The sequence below is a fragment of the Salvelinus fontinalis genome, chromosome 31 (genome assembly GCF_029448725.1).
Source record: "Salvelinus fontinalis isolate EN_2023a chromosome 31, ASM2944872v1, whole genome shotgun sequence".
NCBI lineage: Eukaryota > Metazoa > Chordata > Actinopteri > Salmoniformes > Salmonidae > Salvelinus > Salvelinus fontinalis.
Window position 1 is genome coordinate 14250458 of NC_074695.1, and position 17110 is coordinate 14267567.

Consider the following 17110-nt stretch of genomic DNA (forward strand, 5'->3'; position numbering starts at 1 on the left):
ATTCTGTCGCTGTACATTTCAAAAGTGCTAAACAAATAAGTTAGTTATATTGACTATGTTTGTCCTAGCTCGAAATGTTTTTTAATTGAAATTACAGATTGCCTTTTATCCGCTTGTCGTCCCCTTATGCCATAATTTGTACATCTCAATTGTCAGTAGAAACCACATTTGTTAAACAAGTCAGCCATATTAGTTATGTTTTTTTGAAAGGCAGTAAATGAGGCTGAATGAACTGTTTCGCTGCCATACAAGGCTCCACTGTCAGGTGTAGCAGTGGTAAGGTGTTGGGACTGCTGTTGGGACAGCTTTATGTAGGCCCTAACAGTATGTGGGCACCATTTGTCACAGTAACAGTGCAATTCATGTATTGTGTAGTGGATTTGCTGGCATGCATCTAAACCATGCATTTTTTTGTTTGCCTCACCAAGATTTACATGCTAAAATCGCCACTGCTAGGATGTCTGATTTGTCCTCCCGGGATTCGGCTGTGTCCTCTTATTGGACCAACTCTGGGGTGGACTCAGGTTGAGGAGACCTGCTGCATCAATAACTGACCTGATGCTGATGCTACAGAGAAAAAAACACTACAATGTCAGTAAACAAAGATTCCTTCTTCTTATCATTATCTTAACTTTAAAGTGACTGACAACAAAGTGAAATGTCTGCTGGTGTGCATACCATATACATGTTGTGCCTGCTCACACACCCATCTCTGACTATCTAATTGGTGTGTTGCAGATGAAGAGATGATTGTGCTGTCGGTGGGGAGTAGTTCCACATACTGTAATGATAGCATTGGGCTCATGTTTTGGGAACTCTCTACTGTGCCACATCAATGCATAGGGCTATCATAAAAGTATCCCTTTACAGATGTCACGGATCCCTCCGGAACTGTGTCATTAAGCACACCTGGTCCCCTAATTGTAGTTGTATAAATGTGCCCTTTGATTTCCATTGGGCTGTCGATTATTGTTCCAATATCCGTTGGTCGTGTGAGTAGCTGTGCTGTGTTGTTTTGGCTTTCGTGCCGCTTGTATTGCGCAGATGATCACGGGTCTTGTCCCGTGTTGTATCATTTGGCGCTTGTTGTATTTATTCGAGGTACTTCTCGCTCTTTTGTTTGGTTCTCAACCTTGTGTTTTGTCTACGTGTTTGTTTGGTCTTCGTCCCTGTGCCTTTACACGGCACGCTGTCATTTGGGTAAATATAAATGATTATTATGCATCTCACGATATCTTTCTGACAACAGCTCATAAGTGGAGAGCCTTGTGTTTTATGTTTGATACCATTCCATTGATTCGGCTCCAGCCGTTACCACAAGCCTGTCCTCCCCAATTAAGGTGCCACCAACCTCCTGTGCTTTAAACGAACTACCGAAAGAGAATTTAAGCTCATCTAAATACTTGTTATACACATCAAATATTATCTAAACCAGAAAATGACTTAATTTCGAAATAATAATAATTTATTTTAGAATGGTTTTTACTAATGATTAGAAATAGAACTACAAGCTGACTGCCAGTGATTCATTCTTGCTTGAGTCTCACCCAGGATCTGTGTGGTGGACTGCTGGGCAACGTTCAGTAGCCAAACTTTGTTGATCGTGGCATAGAATAGAGCAAACATGATTCCTTATTCTACAAGTCAAAGGCATGTTTGTTCTACATAGCATATTTCGATCTGAACATTCCAAGAAGTTGTGTCCTGCAGAATGCTACCCAGGACAGTGGTGGACTCTTCAGGTGTGAGGAGCAGGGCTATGAAGGACAGTGGTGGACTCTCCAGGTGTGAGGAGCAGGGCCATGAAGGACAGTGGTGGACTCTCCAGGTGTGAGGTGCAGGGCCATGAAGGACAGTGGTGGACTCTCCAGGTGTGAGGAGCATGGCCATGAAGGACAGTGGTGGACTCTCCAGGTGTGAGGAGCAGGGCCATGAAGGACAGTGGTGGACTCTCCAGGTGTGAGGAGCAGGGCCATGAAGGACAGTGGTGGACTCTCCCGTTGTGAGGACCAAGGCCACGAAGGACAGTGGTGGACTCTCCAGGTGTGAGGACCAGGGCCTTGAAGGACAGTCAGGGCCAACAGAGAGGAGGTGGGCCTGGGCCGGGACTCGTAGGTCAGGGAGGGGGCTGGAATCACTTCATCCACAATGGACTTAGATTCCTGGATAGAAAATCCAAAATACATTGGTACACACACAGATAGAGAGAGAGTGAAAAAAGCATCTGCCCTATATGGGGCTGTCATGCCAAATAATGTCCCCAAGCCAAAAAGTGCCCCCACCCGCCCCGCGTCACAATGGGATTCGATAAACCATTACGCTTTTGAGCAGGGGGACACTATTTGGCATGACAGGCCTTCTAGTGGTTGAAGAGTGAACTGGTTAGTGAAGTCAAACCTCTGGTAAGGCTAGTGGTAAGTCCCATAGAGAAGGATAGAGGACTCTTGTATTTGTCCCATTATGGCATCTGTGAGCGTAGGGGCAGCGCCATTGAGGCCATCTCCACTTTGAAGTTGTCCATTTTCTTCTTCTACTACTTCTATGAGTTGGTAAACAAACTGAAAGGGTGCACACTGCCACCTGGAGTGTGTTGTTTAAACAGGGATAAGCCAAGGTTGGTGATTTACTGCCCCCTGCAGTTATGGAATATTTTCTCACAATTATAATTAGTTGACTGATGACCTGGATGGAATTATGTGATTCGTCCTTAACCCATAGCAAGTCCCTCCCAGTTGACGACTTCAAAATGGTAAAAGTCCTCAATAGCGATGCCCATGGTAAAACAAGCTTTTGGGCTGTAGAGTCCTCTATCATTCTCTATGATAAGTCTCACTCATTTGTGAAGTGTGACCCCTTGTGGACTACTAGAGGCTGCCATTTGATGATGCTTATTATTGACTTATTCCAGGCTGATTGTTTTGGTGTGCAGGGTTGCAATTTTTTCGTCATTGCATGTAATTCCGATCATGTCTGTCCTGCTCTCAAAGACATTACCAATATGAGCTTTACGTTTTTTTTTAAATGTTATTGATAGGCTAATATGAGTGTAATATTAAAACCTTATAATTTTGGACTATTCAGAATGTTTTCATTCAGAGTGAATATATTAATAGACCATTTTACAGTTCTACAAGTTCACACTAGTGGGCTGAAGGTAAGCAGCGGTGGAATTCAAATTAAATCAAATTGTGTGGAAATTGCGTAAGGAAGGAGTTTCCAAAATAACAGGGGGAACATTTTTGGCATGCAAAATGTTTTGAGCTGCGTGCCCGGTGGTCCGATGGTGGTTAATTCCCGGAGTGATATTTTTTCACCAATTCCACCCCTGATTGTAAATGGAGTATTGAGACAGAAAGAAATTTCCCTGGTTCTACACATTCAATTTGCATAATGTGTAATAACAATGTAATTGTGACACAATTTTGCACCACATGTTTACACAGGGGGAAAGGTTTTTCCCTGTGTTTCAAGAGGACGCTTCGATGTAAGTCAAAATCACAGGACTATAAAAACTTCACTACGTCAGTCAGAACAGAAGTAAGGGTATCTCATGTAGATCACTCTCAAAAATTGCTGGATAAGAAAGTCAGTTTCTGGGAAGGAGTTTATGAAAACCAGTGCTTCAAGTTATCTGCGAGGGGAGATCTCATTAACATACTCACAAGCTGTAAACACATTTTTGAATGAGCGCGCATCACTTCAGGTAAGCTACAACTTTTCATTCATTCTTTGATTTTTGATTATTCATTTTTTTGTTGAAGTTCATTGGTGGTTTAATGTGATTGACTTTTTTTAAAACCTTTTTTGACTTAACTTATTACATGGACAAAATATTGATTTGTTTTTCAACATTATTTGAACCTGATTGTTGACTTGGATTTGCATTGAACTTGGGGGGAAAAAATTGTACAAGAACTTATAGGTCCAATGCAGCCATTTTGATCTCACCATAAAATCATTTCTGGGTAACAACTAAGTATCTAACTTTGATTGTTTTGAATTAAAATTGTCAAAAAGAAACTTAGATAGCTTCTACCATTCTAACATTTTTATCTCATAGTTCCTCTATGAATTTGAGAGTGGTGACATTTCTCCAGCCCCATCTCTCAGCTGTTTAGCTCAAAAAGTGGCAATCCAAGATTGCACCTTTATTCAATGATATAATACAAACAGGCCTGGGGAAGCCTTGTTACACCAGACTAGAGCAAGGCTGTGTACTCAGCACACACATAAAGTAGGGGATTTCCATTAGCAGGCTGGGACAGAACCAGTGGACTGTGGACCTTTAAGTGCAAACAGACAGTTAAACAAACTCCCTCGCCAAGGATGTCTCATCTGAAGGGGATACCCCATGACTGAAATATCTATCCAATTAATGTATGGTAGCCCTGTAATGACATAAACATCATTTTAATTCTATTTAAATCATTTGCATTATTTTCTACTTTTGTGCAAGGGGGATGATGAGGAACCGTATACTGCTGGTTATCCTTGGAGTCTACCTGCAAGTGGTGAAATGCACCCCAAGATGTCCACTATATGGTTCTATAGCAGTTTGCACCAACCTGTCTCTATATCAGGTCCCTGCACTGCCTCCATACATTACCCATGTGTATATGAGGGATAACTACATCAGTGAGATAAACGAGACATCTTTCTCTGGGCTTGAAGGGCTAAAGGAACTGGACCTCAGTTGGCAACGAGTCAATGGGCTTATTATAAGAACTAACGCCTTTCAAAGACTGGCAAACTTGGCAGTGCTCTATTTAGGTCATAATAGAGGTTTACAAATTGAGCCAGATGCATTTGTGGGACTGTCCAACCTGAGAACACTCTCTCTGTATGTGTGTGACCTGACTGAGTCCATATTACAGGGCGACTATCTCAGGCCCCTGGTCTCTTTGAAAACGCTAGATCTGTATGGTAACCAAGTGAAAAGAATCCAACCTGCACCATTCTTTGTGAACATGACAGCTTTCCAAGAGTTAAACATTACCCTAAATCAGATGAAAAGCATATGTGAGGAAGATTTGCTTGGCTTTCGTGGCAAACACTTTCGGTTGCTCAACTTGAACAGTGTCTATCTATATGGTATGACTCAAAATGGTTTTGACTGGAAACGATGTGGAAATCCCTTTAGGAACATGTCTATAGAGACACTTGACTTATCTTCCAATGGATTCAATGTGGGCAAGGCAAAATTCTTTTTCAATGCAATCCAAGGAACGAAAATTCACCATATTATTCTGAAACACAGCACCATGGGAAAATCATTTGGTTTCAGCAATGTCAAAGACCCAAACAAGAAAACATTCAATGGCCTCAAGAATAGTGGCATCAAGATTCTAGATTTGTCCAAATGCTTTATATTTGCTTTGCAATATGCAGTATTCAGTCCACTAAGAGAGGTAGAGGACATAACATTAGCCCAAAACAAAATTAACCAGATTGACAGGGGGGCATTTTGGGGTCTTGAAAATTTACAAAGGCTCAACCTGTCACACAATCTTATAGGGGAAATCTATTCTTACACATTTGACAATCTACCCAATATTTTAGAATTAGATTTATCTTACAATCATATTGGTGCATTGGGATATCAGGCATTTACAGGACTTCCAAACCTACAAATCCTGGATCTTACAGGAAACTCTATTCGGCAACTAGGTACATATGGTTACCTTGCACCACTACCAAACCTGCAACTTCTTCATTTGGCTGATAATAAGATAACATCCTTAGAGGGCCTCTTGGGCTTTGCTAACAGTACTATCATACTGAATGTTCAAAACAACAGGTTAACTAATTTAGAGGATGTATACATTGTGGTAGCTAAATTCATGCGCATTGAGCGTATCTGGTATGGTAACAACAACATAAAGTGGTGCATCTTTAGCAGTAATATTTCAGTGCCCGCTGTAAACTCTCTAAAGCTGCTGGAGCTAAGGAACATCGCCCTGCAGATTTTATGGGGACATGGAGTGTGTTTGGATGTATTTGAAAATCTTATCAAGCTTTTTAGTCTGGATTTAAGCTTTAACTCACTGAGGGCTCTCCCAGATGGCATATTCAAAGGTCTCGTCTCTCTGGAAGAGATGGATCTCAGCTTCAACTCTCTCACATACCTCCAACCAGATATTTTCCCAGAGAGTCTCAAAACAGTAGACCTCTCTTACAATTTCCTCTCCTCTCCTGACCCAGCGGCTTTCAGTTCTCTCAGCTGGATCAATTTATATAGGAATCGCTTCCACTGTGACGGCGGCCTGAAGGACTTTCTGACATGGATGAACATGACTAATGTGACTTTTCCAGACCCTGGCGTGGCTGAATTCAGCTGTGAGTTCCCCTCGGATCTCCATGGTGTCAGCCTATTGAATTACAGCAAAGTCATAATGGAAAAATACCCAAAACCATCTGACAAAAATGTAAAACAAGACAATTAGAGTTTGATATTATGTGTGTAATTTTCCATGCTATCTACTCTGTTTACACGTTTGCTATTGGGAATCACATTTTATTTTGTTGCCTACAATATCCTGACTGTCATATGGCATAACGTATGATATAAATACCTCAACACATCTTTAAGTTGTCACACAGCGTAAAACAAATTAGCCAAAAGACAGTAAAAAGGTGTTTTCCAAAAGCATTATTTTCAAATGTTTGTATAAAGGAAAATATATATATATATATAAATATTGTCATTCTGTGCGTTTTTCCGTTATCTCACCACAAGACCCAATCCTTTGTGAAGTGTGAGCCCCTGTGGACTATTAAAGAGGCTGCTATTTGATGCTTATTTAAGCAATAAGGCCCAGGGGGTTGTGGTATATGGCCAATATACCACGGCTAAGGGCTGTTCTTACACACAACGCAACGCGGAGTGCCTGGATACAGCCATTAGCCGTGGTATATTGGCCATATACCACAAACCCAGAGGTGCCTTATTGCTATTATAAACTGGTTACCAACGTAATAAGAGCAGTAAAAATAAATGTTTTGTCATGCCCGTGTTATATGGTCTGATATACCACCGCTGACAGCCAATCAGCATTCAGGGTTCGAACCACCCAGGTTATAACTATCCTTATATAGCCATTCATTTTTCATGAATTCAATATATTGTCTTATCCCAGACAGATTTCATTTTGCGTGCAGGGTTGCGAATTTATCAACATTACATGTAATTTCAGATCATGTCTGTCCTTCTCCCAAAGACATTACCAATACGAACTTAATACATTTTTTAATTAAGATAAATGTTATTGTATTCTGAGAGGCTAATATGATTGTAATAACAATGACATTTTGAACTATTCAGAATGTTTTAATTCAGAGTGAATGTATGATTTAAAATTTTAAAAAATCTGTTATACAATTTCACACTAGTGGGCTACAGGTAAGGGCATTGTGGGGAAATTGGGTGAGATAGGAGTGACCAGTGAATTATACAATAATGGGGAATTTCCTGAGTGATATTTCTATTTCTATTTCTATCTCTACCCCCACCCCACCTCACAAGCTCTGACCTTGCTGGATAGCTATTTGTGGAGTAAAAAATGACCGTGAAGTGGTAACTGTAAATCGCTCTGGATAAGAGCGTCTGCTAAATGACTAAAATGTTAATTCCACGCCTGGTAGCAGCTAGATAGGTTTAATATCCCACGCCTGGTAGCAGCTAGATAGGTTTAACATCCCACGTTAAATAGCAGCTAGATAGGTTTAATATCCCACGCCTGGTAGCAGCTAGATAGGCTTAATATCCCACGCCTGGTAGCAGCTAGATAGGTTTAATATCCCACGCCTGGTAGCAGCTAGATAGGCTTAATATCCCACGCCTGGTAGCAGCTAGATAGGTTTAATATCCCATGCCTGGTAGCAGCTAGATAGGCTTAATATCCCACGCCTGGTAGCAGCTAGATAGGCTTAATATCCCACGCCTGGTAGCAGCTAGATAGGCTTAATATCCCACGCCTGATAGCAGCTAGATAGGTTTAATATCCCACGTTAAATAGCAGCTAGATAGGTTTAATATCCCACGCCTGATAGCAGCTAGATAGGTTTAATATCCCACGCCTGGTAGCAGCTAGATAGGTTTAATATCCCACGCCTGATAGCAGCTAGATAGGTTTAATATCCCACGCCTGATAGCAGCTAGATAGGTTTAATATCCCACGCCTGATAGCAGCTAGATAGGTTTAATATCCCACGCCTGATAGCAGCTAGATAGGTTTAATATCCCACGCCTGATAGCAGCTAGATAGGTTTAATATCCCACGCCTGATAGCAGCTAGATAGGTTTAATATCCCACGCCTGATAGCAGCTAGATAGGTTTAATATCCCACGCCTGATAGCAGCTAGATAGGTTTAATATCCCACGCCTGATAGCAGCTAGATAGGTTTAATATCCCACGCCTGATAGCAGCTAGATAGGTTTAATATCCCACGCCTGGTAGCAGCTAGATAGGCTTAATATCCCACGCCTGGTAGCAGCTAGATAGGTTTAATATCCCACGTCAAATAGCAGCTAGATAGGTTTAATATCCCACGCCTGGTAGCAGCTAGATAGGTTTAATATCCCACGTTAAATAGCAGCTAGATAGGCTTAATATCCCACGCCTGGTAGCAGCTAGATAGGTTTAATATCCCACGCCTGGTAGCAGCTAGATAGGCTTAATATCCCACGTTAAATAGCAGCTAGATAGGTTTAATATCCCACGCCTGGTAGCAGCTAGATAGGCTTAATATCCCACGTTAAATAGCAGCTAGATAGGTTTAATACCCCACGCCTGGTAGCAGCTAGATAGGTTTAATACCCCACGTCAAATAGCAGCTAGATAGGTTTAATATCCCACGCCTGGTAGCAGCTAGATAGGTTTAATATCCCACGTTAAATAGCAGCTAGATAGGCTTAATATCCCACGCCTGGTAGCAGCTAGATAGGTTTAATATCCCACGTTAAATAGCAGCTAGATAGGTTTAATATCCCACGCCTGGTAGCAGCTAGATAGGTTTAATATCCCTCGTTAAATAGCAGCTAGATAGGCTTAATATCCCACGCCTGTTAGCAGCTAGATAGGCTTAATATCCCACGCCTGGTAGCAGCTAGATAGGCTTAATATCCCACGCCTGTTAGCAGCTAGATAGGTTTAATATCCCACGCCTGTTAGCAGCTAGATAGGTTTAATATCCCACGCCTGTTAGCAGCTAGATAGGTTTAATATCCCACGCCTGTTAGCAGCTAGATAGGCTTAATATCCCACGCCTGGTAGCAGCTAGATAGGCTTAATATCCCACGCCTGGTAGCAGCTAGATAGGCTTAATATCCCACGCCTGATAGCAGCTAGATAGGTTTAATATCCCACGTTAAATAGCAGCTAGATAGGTTTAATATCCCACGTTAAATAGCAGCTAGATAGGTTTAATATCCCACGTTAAATAGCAGCTAGATAGGTTTAATATCCCACGCCTGTTAGCAGCTAGATAGGCTTAATATCCCACGCCTGGTAGCAGCTAGATAGGCTTAATATCCCACGCCTGGTAGCAGCTAGATAGGTTTAATATCCCACGCCTGGTAGCAGCTAGATAGGTTTAATATCCCACGCCTGGTAGCAGCTAGATAGGTTTAATATCCCACGCCTGGTAGCAGCTAGATAGGCTTAATATCCCACGCCTGGTAGCAGCTAGATAGGCTTAATATCCCACGCCTGGTAGCAGCTAGATAGGCTTAATATCCCACGCCTGGTAGCAGCTAGATAGGCTTAATATCCCACGCCTGGTAGCAGCTAGATAGGTTTAATATCCCACGCCTGGTAGCAGCTAGATAGGTTTAATATCCCACGCCTGGTAGCAGCTAGATAGGTTTAATATCCCACGCCTGGTAGCAGCTAGATAGGTTTAATATCCCACGCCTGGTAGCAGCTAGATAGGTTTAATATCCCACGCCTGGTAGCAGCTAGATAGGTTTAATATCCCACGCCTGGTAGCAGCTAGATAGGTTTAATATCCCTCGTCAAATAGCAGCTAGATAGGTTTAATATCCCACGCCTGGTAGCAGCTAGATAGGTTTAATATCCCACGCCAGGTAGCAGCTAGATAGGTTTAATATCCCACGCCAGGTAGCAGCTAGATAGGTTTAATATCCCACTCCTGGTAGCAGCTAGATAGGTTTAATATTCCACGCCTGGTAGCAGCTAGATAGGTTTAATATTCCACGCCTGGTAGCAGCTAGATAGGTTTAATATTCCACGCCTGGTAGCAGCTAGATAGGTTTAATATTCCACGCCTGGTAGCAGCTAGATAGGTTTAATATCCCACGCCTGGTAGCAGCTAGATAGGTTTAATATCCCACTCCTGGTAGCAGCTAGATAGGTTTAATATCCCACGCCTGGTAGCAGCTAGATAGGTTTAATATCCCACGCCTGGTAGCAGCTAGATAGGTTTAATATCCCACTCCTGGTAGCAGCTAGATAGGTTTAATATCCCACTCCTGGTAGCAGCTAGATAGGTTTAATATCCCACGCCTGGTAGCAGCTAGATAGGTTTAATACCCCACGCCTGATAGCAGCTAGATAGGTTTAATATCCCACGCCTGGTAGCAGCTAGATAGGTTTAATATCCCACGCCTGGTAGCAGCTAGATAGGTTTAATATCCCACGCCTGGTAGCAGCTAGATAGGTTTAATATCCCACTCCTGGTAGCAGCTAGATAGGTTTAATATCCCACGCCTGGTAGCAGCTAGATAGGTTTAATACCCCACGCCTGATAGCAGCTAGATAGGTTTAATATCCCACGCCTGGTAGCAGCTAGATAGGTTTAATATCCCACTCCTGGTAGCAGCTAGATAGGTTTAATATCCCACGCCTGGTAGCAGCTAGATAGGTTTAATATCCCACTCCTGGTAGCAGCTAGATAGGTTTAATATCCCACGCCTGGTAGCAGCTAGATAGGTTTAATACCCCACGCCTGATAGCAGCTAGATAGGTTTAATATCCCACGCCTGGTAGCAGCTAGATAGGTTTAATATCCCACTCCTGGTAGCAGCTAGATAGGTTTAATATCCCACGCCTGGTAGCAGCTAGATAGGTTTAATATCCCACTCCTGGTAGCAGCTAGATAGGTTTAATATCCCACGCCTGGTAGCAGCTAGATAGGTTTAATATCCCTCGTCAAATAGCAGCTAGATAGGTTTAATATCCCACGCCTGATAGCAGCTAGATAGGTTTAATATCCCACGCCTGGTAGCAGCTAGATAGGTTTAATATCCCACTCCTGGTAGCAGCTAGATAGGTTTAATATCCCACGCCTGATAGCAGCTAGATAGGTTTAATATCCCACGCCTGGTAGCAGCTAGATAGGTTTAATATCCCACGCCTGGTAGCAGCTAGATAGGTTTAATATCCCACGCCTGGTAGCAGCTAGATAGGTTTAATATCCCACGCCTGGTAGCAGCTAGATAGGTTTAATATCCCACGCCTGGTAGCAGCTAGATAGGTTTAATATCCCTCGTCAAATAGCAGCTAGATAGGTTTAATATCCCACTCCTGGTAGCAGCTAGATAGGTTTAATATCCCACGCCTGGTAGCAGCTAGATAGGTTTAATATCCCACGCCTGGTAGCAGCTAGATAGGTTTAATATCCCACGCCTGATAGCAGCTAGATAGGTTTAATATCCCACGCCTGGTAGCAGCTAGATAGGTTTAATATCCCACGCCTGGTAGCAGCTAGATAGGTTTAATATCCCACGCCTGGTAGCAGCTAGATAGGTTTAATATCCCACGCCTGGTAGCAGCTAGATAGGTTTAATATCCCACGCCTGGTAGCAGCTAGATAGGTTTAATATCCCACGCCTGGTAGCAGCTAGATAGGTTTAATATCCCACGCCTGGTAGCAGCTAGATAGGTTTAATATCCCACGCCTGATAGCAGCTAGATAGGTTTAATACCCCACGCCTGGTAGCAGCTAGATAGGTTTAATATCCCACGCCTGATAGCAGCTAGATAGGTTTAATATCCCACGCCTGGTAGCAGCTAGATAGGTTTAATATCCCACGCCTGGTAGCAGCTAGATAGGTTTAATATCCCACGCCTGGTAGCAGCTAGATAGGTTTAATATCCCACGCCTGGTAGCAGCTAGATAGGGTTAATATCCCACGCCTGGTAGCAGCTAGATAGGTTTAATATCCCACGCCTGGTAGCAGCTAGATAGGTTTAATATCCCACGCCTGATAGCAGCTAGATAGGTTTAATATCCCACGCCTGGTAGCAGCTAGATAGGTTTAATATCCCACGCCTGGTAGCAGCTAGATAGGTTTAATATCCCACGCCTGGTAGCAGCTAGATAGGTTTAATATCCCACGCCTGGTAGCAGCTAGATAGGTTTAATATCCCACGCCTGGTAGCAGCTAGATAGGTTTAATATCCCACGCCTGGTAGCAGCTAGATAGGGTTAATATCCCACGCCTGGTAGCAGCTAGATAGGTTTAATACCCCACGCCTGGTAGCAGCTAGATAGGTTTAATATCCCACGCCTGGTAGCAGCTAGATAGGTTTAATATCCCACGCCTGGTAGCAGCTAGATAGGTTTAATATCCCACGCCTGGTAGCAGCTAGATAGGTTTAATATCCCACGCCTGATAGCAGCTAGATAGGTTTAATATCCCACGCCTGGTAGCAGCTAGATAGGTTTAATATCCCACGCCTGGTAGCAGCTAGATAGGTTTAATATCCCACGCCTGGTAGCAGCTAGATAGGTTTAATATCGCACGCCTGTTAGCAGCTAGATAGGTTTAATATCCCACGCCTGGTAGCAGCTAGATAGGTTTAATATCCCTCGTCAAATAGCAGCTAGATAGGTTTAATATCCCACGCCTGTTAGCAGCTAGATAGGTTTAATATCCCACGCCTGGTAGCAGCTAGATAGGTTTAATATCCCACGCCTGGTAGCAGCTAGATAGGTTTAATATCCCACTCCTGGTAGCAGCTAGATAGGTTTAATATCCCACGCCTGGTAGCAGCTAGATAGGTTTAATATCCCACGCCTGTTAGCAGCTAGATAGGTTTAATATCCCACGCCTGGTAGCAGCTAGATAGGGTTAATATCCCACGCCTGGTAGCAGCTAGATAGGTTTAATATCCCACGCCTGTTAGCAGCTAGATAGGTTTAATATCCCACGCCTGGTAGCAGCTAGATAGGGTTAATATCCCACGCCTGGTAGCAGCTAGATAGGTTTAATATCCCACGCCTGTTAGCAGCTAGATAGGTTTAATATCCCACGCCTGGTAGCAGCTAGATAGGGTTAATATCCCACGCCTGGTAGCAGCTAGATAGGTTTAATATCCTACGCCTGGTAGCAGCTAGATAGGTTTAATATCCCACGCCTGGTAGCAGCTAGATAGGTTTAATATCCCACGCCTGGTGGCAGCTAGATAGGTTTAATATCCCACGCCTGGTAGCAGCTAGATAGGTTTAATATCCCACGCCTGGTAGCAGCTAGATAGGTTTAATATCCCACGCCTGGTAGCAGCTAGATAGGCTTAATATCCCACGCCTGGTAGCAGCTAGATAGGCTTAATATCCCACGCCTGGTAGCAGCTAGATAGGTTTAATATCCCACGCCTGGTAGCAGCTAGATAGGTTTAATATCCCACGCCTGGTAGCAGCTAGATAGGTTTAATATCCCACGCCTGGTAGCAGCTAGATAGGTTTAATATCCCACGCCTGGTAGCAGCTAGATAGGTTTAATATCCCACGCCTGGTAGCAGCTAGATAGGTTTAATATCCCACGCCTGGTAGCAGCTAGATAGGTTTAATATCCCACGCCTGGTAGCAGCTAGATAGGGTTAATATCCCACGCCTGGTAGCAGCTAGATAGGTTTAATATCCCACGCCTGGTAGCAGCTAGATAGGCTTAATATCCCACGCCTGGTAGCAGCTAGATAGGCTTAATATCCCACGCCTGGTAGCAGCTAGATAGGTTTAATATCCCACGCCTGGTAGCAGCTAGATAGGTTTAATATCCCACGCCTGGTAGCAGCTAGATAGGTTTAATATCCCACGCCTGGTAGCAGCTAGATAGGTTTAATATCCCACGCCTGGTAGCAGCTAGATAGGTTTAATATCCCACGCCTGGTAGCAGCTAGATAGGTTTAATATCCCACGCCTGATAGCAGCTAGATAGGTTTAATACCCCACGCCTGGTAGCAGCTAGATAGGTTTAATATCCCACGCCTGATAGCAGCTAGATAGGTTTAATATCCCACGCCTGGTAGCAGCTAGATAGGTTTAATATCCCACGCCTGGTAGCAGCTAGATAGGTTTAATATCCCACGCCTGGTAGCAGCTAGATAGGTTTAATATCCCACGCCTGGTAGCAGCTAGATAGGGTTAATATCCCACGCCTGGTAGCAGCTAGATAGGTTTAATATCCCACGCCTGGTAGCAGCTAGATAGGTTTAATATCCCACGCCTGATAGCAGCTAGATAGGTTTAATATCCCACGCCTGGTAGCAGCTAGATAGGTTTAATATCCCACGCCTGGTAGCAGCTAGATAGGTTTAATATCCCACGCCTGGTAGCAGCTAGATAGGTTTAATATCCCACGCCTGGTAGCAGCTAGATAGGTTTAATATCCCACGCCTGGTAGCAGCTAGATAGGTTTAATATCCCACGCCTGGTAGCAGCTAGATAGGGTTAATATCCCACGCCTGGTAGCAGCTAGATAGGTTTAATACCCCACGCCTGGTAGCAGCTAGATAGGTTTAATATCCCACGCCTGGTAGCAGCTAGATAGGTTTAATATCCCACGCCTGGTAGCAGCTAGATAGGTTTAATATCCCACGCCTGGTAGCAGCTAGATAGGTTTAATATCCCACGCCTGATAGCAGCTAGATAGGTTTAATATCCCACGCCTGGTAGCAGCTAGATAGGTTTAATATCCCACGCCTGGTAGCAGCTAGATAGGTTTAATATCCCACGCCTGGTAGCAGCTAGATAGGTTTAATATCGCACGCCTGTTAGCAGCTAGATAGGTTTAATATCCCACGCCTGGTAGCAGCTAGATAGGTTTAATATCCCTCGTCAAATAGCAGCTAGATAGGTTTAATATCCCACGCCTGTTAGCAGCTAGATAGGTTTAATATCCCACGCCTGGTAGCAGCTAGATAGGTTTAATATCCCACGCCTGGTAGCAGCTAGATAGGTTTAATATCCCACTCCTGGTAGCAGCTAGATAGGTTTAATATCCCACGCCTGGTAGCAGCTAGATAGGTTTAATATCCCACGCCTGTTAGCAGCTAGATAGGTTTAATATCCCACGCCTGGTAGCAGCTAGATAGGGTTAATATCCCACGCCTGGTAGCAGCTAGATAGGTTTAATATCCCACGCCTGTTAGCAGCTAGATAGGTTTAATATCCCACGCCTGGTAGCAGCTAGATAGGGTTAATATCCCACGCCTGGTAGCAGCTAGATAGGTTTAATATCCCACGCCTGTTAGCAGCTAGATAGGTTTAATATCCCACGCCTGGTAGCAGCTAGATAGGGTTAATATCCCACGCCTGGTAGCAGCTAGATAGGTTTAATATCCTACGCCTGGTAGCAGCTAGATAGGTTTAATATCCCACGCCTGGTAGCAGCTAGATAGGTTTAATATCCCACGCCTGGTGGCAGCTAGATAGGTTTAATATCCCACGCCTGGTAGCAGCTAGATAGGTTTAATATCCCACGCCTGGTAGCAGCTAGATAGGTTTAATATCCCACGCCTGGTAGCAGCTAGATAGGCTTAATATCCCACGCCTGGTAGCAGCTAGATAGGCTTAATATCCCACGCCTGGTAGCAGCTAGATAGGTTTAATATCCCACGCCTGGTAGCAGCTAGATAGGTTTAATATCCCACGCCTGGTAGCAGCTAGATAGGTTTAATATCCCACGCCTGGTAGCAGCTAGATAGGTTTAATATCCCACGCCTGGTAGCAGCTAGATAGGTTTAATATCCCACGCCTGGTAGCAGCTAGATAGGTTTAATATCCCACGCCTGGTAGCAGCTAGATAGGTTTAATATCCCACGCCTGGTAGCAGCTAGATAGGGTTAATATCCCACGCCTGGTAGCAGCTAGATAGGTTTAATATCCCACGCCTGGTAGCAGCTAGATAGGCTTAATATCCCACGCCTGGTAGCAGCTAGATAGGCTTAATATCCCACGCCTGGTAGCAGCTAGATAGGTTTAATATCCCACGCCTGGTAGCAGCTAGATAGGTTTAATATCCCACGCCTGGTAGCAGCTAGATAGGTTTAATATCCCACGCCTGGTAGCAGCTAGATAGGTTTAATATCCCACGCCTGGTAGCAGCTAGATAGGTTTAATATCCCACGCCTGGTAGCAGCTAGATAGGTTTAATATCCCACGCCTGATAGCAGCTAGATAGGTTTAATACCCCACGCCTGGTAGCAGCTAGATAGGTTTAATATCCCACGCCTGGTAGCAGCTAGATAGGTTTAATATCCCACGCCTGGTAGCAGCTAGATAGGTTTAATATCCCACGCCTGATAGCAGCTAGATAGGTTTAATACCCCACGCCTGGTAGCAGCTAGATAGGTTTAATATCCCACGCCTGGTAGCAGCTAGATAGGTTTAATATCCCACGCCTGGTAGCAGCTAGATAGGTTTAATATCCCACGCCTGATAGCAGCTAGATAGGTTTAATATCCCACGCCTGGTAGCAGCTAGATAGGTTTAATATCCCACGCCTGATAGCAGCTAGATAGGTTTAATACCCCACGCCTGATAGCAGCTAGATAGGTTTAATATCCCACGCCTGATAGCAGCTAGATAGGTTTAATATCCCACGCCTGGTAGCAGCTAGATAGGTTTAATATCCCACGCCTGATAGCAGCTAGATAGGTTTAATATCCCACGCCTGGTAGCAGCTAGATAGGTTTAATATCCCACGCCTGATAGCAGCTAGATAGGTTTAATATCCCACGCCTGGTAGCAGCTAGATAGGCTTAATATCCCACGCCTGATAGCAGCTAGATAGGTTTAATATCCCACTCCTGGTAGCAGCTAGATAGGTTTAATATCCCACGCCTGATAGCAGCTAGATAGGTTTAA

The 17110-nt window shown here is 43.8% G+C and overlaps 1 protein-coding gene and 1 long non-coding RNA gene across 4 annotated transcripts in view; both read left to right on the forward strand.

Annotated features, from left to right (window-relative positions):
• The first annotated feature begins 3477 nt into the window (after window positions 1-3477).
• LOC129829603 (protein FAM107B-like) overlaps window positions 3478-17110 on the forward strand; it is an 89494-nt gene continuing 75861 nt past the window's right edge. The window contains exons 1-2 of one of the 2 annotated variants that reach the window (XM_055891388.1): window positions 3478-3703; window positions 4457-6652. In XM_055891388.1, coding sequence (XP_055747363.1) covers window positions 3684-3703; window positions 4457-6443 — 2007 coding nt within the window. In that variant the 5' untranslated portion in view covers window positions 3478-3683 and the 3' untranslated portion in view covers window positions 6444-6652. Of the gene's footprint in view, window positions 3704-4456; window positions 6653-17110 lie in introns of those variants that run through there. The other variant, XM_055891389.1, reaches the window with a different exon arrangement.
• Window positions 9935-11743, forward strand: LOC129829605 (uncharacterized). Of its 2 annotated transcripts, XR_008755417.1 has the most exons (4): window positions 9935-10168; window positions 10305-11120; window positions 11189-11290; window positions 11529-11743. It is a non-coding gene; the product is annotated as an uncharacterized LOC129829605 (long non-coding RNA). The 2 variants fall into 2 exon arrangements; XR_008755416.1 differs by lacking the exon at window positions 9935-10168 and having other exon boundaries at window positions 10175-11120.